Source organism: Acanthisitta chloris, unplaced genomic scaffold (assembly GCF_000695815.1).
Source record: "Acanthisitta chloris isolate BGI_N310 unplaced genomic scaffold, ASM69581v1 scaffold32001, whole genome shotgun sequence".
Lineage (NCBI taxonomy): Eukaryota > Metazoa > Chordata > Aves > Passeriformes > Acanthisittidae > Acanthisitta > Acanthisitta chloris.
Window position 1 is genome coordinate 1 of NW_008658197.1, and position 7,077 is coordinate 7,077.

General features: G+C 56.7%; 1 protein-coding gene across 1 annotated transcript; it reads left to right on the top strand.

Moving 5' to 3' along the window:
* Positions 1 to 533: 533 nt before the first annotated feature.
* LOC103812016 (integrator complex subunit 3-like) lies at positions 534 to 6,159 on the top strand (the record flags this gene model as incomplete). Its single annotated transcript, XM_009085022.1, has 9 exons — positions 534 to 613; positions 1,487 to 1,578; positions 2,005 to 2,111; positions 2,431 to 2,550; positions 3,207 to 3,336; positions 4,048 to 4,102; positions 5,310 to 5,413; positions 5,631 to 5,675; positions 5,975 to 6,159. Coding segments are annotated over 9 exons (918 nt in total), but the record flags the coding sequence as incomplete, so codon positions are not given.
* Between the last annotated feature and the right edge of the window lie 918 nt (positions 6,160 to 7,077).

Genomic DNA, 7,077 nt, shown 5'->3' on the forward strand with positions numbered 1-7,077 from the left:
TTCCATGAGGGTCTTCCTCTGGATGGACTCCATCCTTCCATTCCTTCCAGGGGTGGAGGGATGTGGTGGGAAAAGCCCAGCAGATAAGGGCACAAAAGAAGGAAGTTTCCTCATGGAATCACAGGATCATTGAGGTTGGAAAAGACCTCTGAGGTCATCAAGTCCAACCTGTGACTGATCTCCAAGGTCAACTAGATCAGAGAACTAAGTGCCATGTCCAGTTGTTCCTGGGACACCTCCAGGGGTAGTGACTCCACCACCTCCCTGGGCAGCACGTTCCAATGCCTGACAACCCTTTCCATGAGGAAATTCCTCCTGATGTCCAACCTGGCACAGCCTGAGGCCGTGGGCTCCAAGTGCCTCCCTGGTGCCCACACTGCCCTTGGCCTGGTTGATCCTTGTTGACTCTCCACTGGCCTCAGCCTGTGGATCCCATGGATCAGCCTGTCCAGATCCCTCCCGGAGCAGATGGATCTGCCCAGGGCACAGGGAATTTGGGCAGCTCTGGGGGTCTGACTCTGCTGTCTCCACAGAACCTGCCATCCTGGTGATGCACCACTCCATGAAGCCTCACCCTGCCATCACGGCCACCCTGCTGGACTTCATGTGCAGGGTGAGTGCCCCTCGTTTTCCAGGGAATATCAGGGGTGAGGGCTGGGAAAGCAACCTCTGCGGGCCACAAATCCCAAGCCAAAAAGGGAATCCTTGGGGATTCCTTTCCCCACATTCCTCAGGGTATCACCCAGGATCTGCCCTGAGCCTCTGGATTGCAGAGTGGCTGTCGATCCCTTTGATCCCTGTCCCAAATTAGGGTGGGATTTTTCCCCTCAGTGCCAATTCTCCCCCTCTTACACGAGCACAGGCTTTGCTGGACCCTCCTGGCTAACTCCAGAGCCATTCCTGGAGGTTGGAGCACTGGGCCCACGTGCCATTCATTATGGGAAGGCAACACTGCCAGCAAATCCTTCTGGAACCATGTAGGAAAAGGCTTCTGGCTTGTTCCCTTGAGTTGCTCAGGGAGTGCTTGGCTCAACACCATTCCAAAGGGGAATAGAATTTTCCCACAGCAAGGGATGAGCCACCATCTCCCACCCCTGGGAGCAGAGCTAGAGCTGGGGGAGGCAGTGCCAGGAGCTGCTGCTTCCAGGACTTGGATCCCAAGCTGAGGGTAGTTCCTGGAAGCAGAGTGTCCACGGCACTGGAAAATGCTCTGGTTTGCATCACTCTCTGCCTCCTCCTCCTCCTCCTCCTCACACCCTGCACGTTCCAGTCCCTCCCAGTCCAAACCAGCTGCTGGCTCCTGGCAGAGGAGCTGGGTGGGAGGTTCTTGGGATGGCCCAGGATCCAGAGAGGATTCCTCACTCCCTCCAGGACCAAAGTGTGGGCACAGCTGAGTGTTCTCACCTCCATCTGATGTCTCCCAACTCCTGCAGCCTCCGACCCGGAGGATTTCCTGCCACTGACATGATCCTTCTTCCCCTTGCAGATCATTCCCAATTTCTATCCCCCTCTGGAAGCTCACGTCCGGCAAGGAGTCTTCAACTCCCTCACCCACATCGTGGAGAAGCGAGTCCTGGCGTAAGGCAGCTGCATTTTGCCTACATTTCCCTGGATTTTCCTGCGTTGGCACAGCTGCACCTGTTTCCCTGGGTCCCTCCCAGAGCTCCAAGGGTGGTTGTGCTGTCCATGAACCATGGGAGAATCCATAGTTGTGTCAGGAAGAAGCTCCAGTGGTGTCTTCCTGGTGCTGAGGGTTGTCCTGGAGCTGTTTCTTGAAGGAAGGGGATGAGGGGGTGAAGGACCAGTAGGAATTCCCATGGGCTGAGCTGGTCCTGATGCTCCAGCTTCCTTCCCAGGCCTCTTCTCCCATTCCCACTCTTGGTGGGCAGGTGGGACCTGGTGTTCCATGGCAAACCCTGATCAGCCCCACAGCATTCCCAATGGGATAAGGCTATGCCCCATCCCAACTCCTCCTCATCCCTGTTCCTTCTGCCCCTGTCCCAGGCACTTGGCTCCTCTCTTCGACAACCCCAAGCTGGACAAGGAGCTCCGTGCGATGCTGAGGGAGAAATTCCCAGAGTTCTGCAGTTCTCCCTCTCCCCCCATCGAAGGTAGGGGATGGGAGAAGGGATGGCTGCTCCTGCTCTCCCAGGGCTGAGCCTTTCCCTGGAATTCCTGCAGCAGCAGCAGTGACCAGGGCTTGGATTTAGGGGGTTGTGGTCACTTCACTGCAGGTGCACACTGTCCCTTCCCTCTGCTCCATGGAACTCCTGAGCTTCCCCAGGATCCTTCCCCTGCCCAGCCCCTCCTGTTGCCATTCCCAAGCACTTTGCTCCCGTTCCTGGAGCAGGTTTTTTTGTGGGAGAGGTGGCTCAGAGGCACAGCCTGCCCTGCCCTGGGGCAGCCTCACCTCTGTCCCTGCATCCCCAGTGAAAATCGAGGAGCCTGTTCCCATGGAGATGGACAACCACATGGCTGAGAAGGACGATGGTTGCTATGACAACGCCGAGGCCGCGTTCAGTGATGATGAGGAGGACCTGAACAGCAAAGGTGAGGAGGGATCAGAGCTTCCAACCCCAATCCCTCTTGGAAAACTAGCTGTAAACACATTTCCCTCAGAGCCACTTTCCCTAGAGCAAATCCCTTGGGAAAGATCTTTCCCATCTTTCCTCCTGCAGGAGAGGGTGTTGAGGTGCTCCTTCCCAGCCCCCAGAGCCAGTGGGTTGGCTATGGATCTGTGCCCAAAGGGAAGAGTTGTTGGATTTGTCTTGCTTGGCCATTCTCTAGAGCCTGGAACACTTTTCCACCCGTGTGTCCTCTCCAGATTCCAACTGATCTCACCCAAATCCCTCTGGAGCTGTTTCCAGCCTCAGTGGTTGGACCCTCATGTGTTTCCTGCCATGCCAAGGAGTTTTCCCAGCAGTGGGAAGGGGACGTGGGCCTGGGATGTGGCACTGAGTGCTCATCCCACGTGTTTGGGATCCCGAGTTGGGAATGCTGAAGGATCAGGTCTGGGATTAGGACTGACCAGGGACACAATCCTGGACACCTCCTGTGTTTGGGTCCCCTCCCACCTTCCTCCCTGTCACCTGGACACATCTCCAAGGGGGAAGGATCTGAAGGGACACTGCCAGGACAGGCATTGCCTCCAGTGCTCCTCACCCCTGGGAAGATCCATTGTTCCACCGTGGCTATCCCTGTTTTAGGGAAAAAGAGGGAGTTCAGGTTTCATCCCATCAAGGAGACCATTGTGGAGGAGCCTGTGGACATCACTCCCTTCCTGGACCAGCTGGATGAATCCCTGAAGGACAAAGTGCTGCAGCTGCAGAAGGGCAGGTCGGTGCCCTTGGGCACATTCCCCTTCCCATGGGTCATTCCAGGACAACATTCCCGAGGCCTTCCAGCTCCAGAACCTTTCCCAGAGCTCCTGCAGCTCCCATGGCCCTTCCCAGGGTTTCAGCTCCTGATTTCTCCTCTCATTCCTTCCTCTCCCTCCCAGGAGGATTTTGACTCAGGGAATTCCTGCAGGAAAAGAGGTTGGGAAGGTGCTGGTGAAGAGCCTTAGAGCAGACTCAGGCCAGGAGGAATTCCTGGGAGCTGCAGTGTGGCTCTGGATCAAGGATAGGGAGGGAAAAGGCTCCGAGTTTCACCCTCTGGTGTTGGATTGGGGTGGGGAGAGGCTGCAGAGGCTTTGGAATGCTCAGTGCATCCCTGATGGAGCAGGGACACCTGTATCCACGTTTTCTCCATGGCCCTCTCCTCCTGCCTGGATTCCCAACACCCTTGCAGCGAGCTCCACCCAGCAAACCTTGGCTCAGCCCACGGATTTCATGGAATTTATGGCTTGAAGTGCAATTAATCTCCTGCTTTTAATCACTTCACGTGTCCATGTCGCTCCAGGCAGCTCCGAGTGCTGCTGGAAGCAGCTCCAAGGCAGATTCCTCCCAGTCTGTTCCCATCCTCCCAGCCCTGGGGCCAAAGCTCCCTTGTCCCTGCTCTCCCAATCTTCCCCAGTAACTTGGATTTCCTCTTGTTTTCGTGCTGCAGCGACACGGAAGCTCAGTGTGAGGTCATGCAGGAAATCGTGGATCAGGTCCTGGAGGTAATGGCACAGCACTGGGAGCAGCAGGACAGGGTGGGATGAATTCCCACTCACTGCTCCTGTGCCACTGGAGTTGGGACACACAGACTTGGGGGTTACAGATCCCTGTGGGATCCGTGTGGGAGCCTGGAATGTTCAGCCCAGGCCCAGGATGGGAGGTCACTCCATCCATGCTCCGTGTCCTGGTGCCTGAGGGTCCCCAGGAGCTGCTGGCAGGGATCTGGGATCACTGGGAGTGGTTTGGGATGCCTGGTGGAGATCTGGGATTGCTGGCAGGGATCTGGGATTGCTGGGAGTGGTCTGGGATCACTCTCAGGGATCTGGGATCACTCAGTGTTCTGGGATTGCTGGCAGAGATCTGGGATCACTCTCAGGGATCTGGGATCACTCAGTGTTCTCACTCTCAGGGATCTGGGATTGCTGGTTGAGATCTGGGATCACTCTCAGGGATCTGGGAGTGCTGTGAGGGATCTGGGATCACTCTCAGGGATCTGGGATTGCTGGTTGAGATCTGGGATCACTCTCAGGGATCTGGGAGTGCTGTGAGGGATCTGGGATCACTCTCAGGGATCTGGGATTGCTGGTTGAGATCTGGGATCACTCTCAGGGATCTGGGAGTGCTGTGAGGGATCTGGGATCACTCTCAGGGATCTGGGATTGCTGGTTGAGATCTGGGATCACTCTCAGGGATCTGGGAGTGCTGTGAGGGATCTGGGATCACTCTCAGGGATCTGGGATTGCTGGTTGAGATCTGGGATCACTCTCAGGGATCTGGGAGTGCTGTGAGGGATCTGGGATCACTCTCAGGGATCTGGGATTGCTGGTTGAGATCTGGGATCACTCTCAGGGATCTGGGAGTGCTGTGAGGGATCTGGGATCACTCTCAGGGATCTGGGATTGCTGGTTGAGATCTGGGATCACTCTCAGGGATCTGGGAGTGCTGTGAGGGATCTGGGATCACTCTCAGGGATCTGGGATTGCTGGTAGGAATCTGTGATCACTCTCAGGGATCTGGGATTGCTGTGAGGGATCTGTGATCACTCTCAGGGATCTGGGATTGCTGTCAGGGATCTGGGATTTCTGGCAGGGATCTGGGCTATGTTCCCATATCCCTTCCCACCACACCTGTGCTGGGCAGGAAGAGGATGCTCCCATATCCCTTCCCAGGATTTCTGCTCTCATTCCTTCCTCTCTCTCCCTCTCCCAGGAGGATTTTGACTCGGAGCAGCTCTCTGGCCTTGCCTCCTGCCTCCAGGAGCTGTTCAAGGCTCACTTCCGTGGGGAAGTTCTGCCAGAAGAAATCACAGAGGAGTAAGGATTGGGAGTTGTGTTTGTGTCTTATCCTTTCCCGTTGGGATTTGGGGTTTTACCAGTCTGGGAAGTTCCTCTGTTGACCTCACACAAAGCAGCACCCAGTGCTCTCCCTCCAGGGTTTCCTCAGCCAGATCCAAGGCCTTTTCCATGCCATTCCTGGGCAAACACGGAATGTGGGTGCCCAGGCAGCTCAGAGTGTCTGTTTGTCCCACAGGTCCCTGGAGGAATCCGTGGGAAAACCTCTCTACCTAATATTTAGGTATGTCTCTTCCCAGATTCCTGGATAATTTAGGGCTTGTTTGCTCCCTGGCTCCAATCCTGTCCCAGCCCTGCTGCTGGATCCCAGTGCTGATCCCAGAATCCCAAGAGTTTATTGCTTCCTTCTGCCTCTGTGGTGTTTTTTAGGTGGAAGATACAGGAAAACCTGAATGTTCGGAGAAGTTTAGGGAACTGAAACTCCTGGGGAGGGGGGAGATGTCCCCATGTCCAGGACCACCTGGCACTGGGAATGGCATTTCCCTGTGGAGAAGCTCATCCATGTGACAATTCCTTCCTCAGGAACCTGTGCCAGATGCAGGAGGACAACAGTGGCTTCTCCCTGCTGCTGGATCTCCTCTCTGAGCTCTACCAGAAGCAGCCCAAGATTGGTTACCACCTCCTGTACTACCTGAGAGCCAGGTACGGCCCTGGGGGGGCTGAGGGGGCATGGGGGGCACCCCTCACCTGGGCACCTCTGCCAGCAGGTAAGGCCAGTGGGGAGCACTGCAAGGGGCTAAGGGACAGCTCGGTGTCATTTCTTGGGGCTGACAGCTCCTCTCAGCTAGGGTGACAACCTCAGGCCTTTCTCCCTCCTGTCCGCTGTCACCTCCTCTGTTCTGAGCACCTCCTCTCTCCTGGAACTGTCCCCTGGGCACCTCCTCCCTCTCTCCTGTCCCCTGCCAGCTCCTCTCTCCTGTCCCCTGCTCTCTCCTGTGTCAGCTCCTCTCTCCTGTCACCTCCTCTCCTGTCACCTCTTCTCTCCTGTGTCAGCTCCTTTCTCCTGTCCCCTCCTCTCTCCTGTGTCAGCTCCTCTCTCCTGTCCCCTCCTCTCTCCTGTTCTCTCCTGTGTCAGCTCCTCTCTCCTGTCACCTCCTCTCCTCTCTCCTCTCCTCTCCTGTCACCTCCTCTCTCTTGTCACCTCCTCTATTCTGAGCACCTTCTCCCTCCTTGTCACCTCCTCTCTCCTGTCCTCTCCTCTCCCCTGAAACTGTCACCTGTCCTCTCCTCTCTCCTGTGTCACCTCCTCTCCTCTGTCCCCTCCTCTTTCCTCTCCCCCCTGAGCTGTCCCATCCTGTGCCCTGAGCTGTTCACTGTGCCCCCTGAGCCATACCCTGAGTCCCCTGTCCCCCCTGAGCTGTGCCCTGAGCCCTGAGCTGTGCCCTAAGCCCTGAACTTTGAGCTGTGCCCTGAGCCATGCCCTGAGCTGTGCCTTGTCCCCCCTGAGCCCTGCCCTGAAGTGTGCCCTGTGCCCTGAGCCATGCTCTGAGCTGTGCCCTGAGCCCTGAGCCATGCCCTGAGCCATGCCCTGAGCTCTGAGCCATGCCCTGAGCCGTGCCTTTAGCCCTGAACCATGCCCTGAGCAGTGCCCTGAGCTGTGCCCTGAACCATGCCCTGAGCTGTGC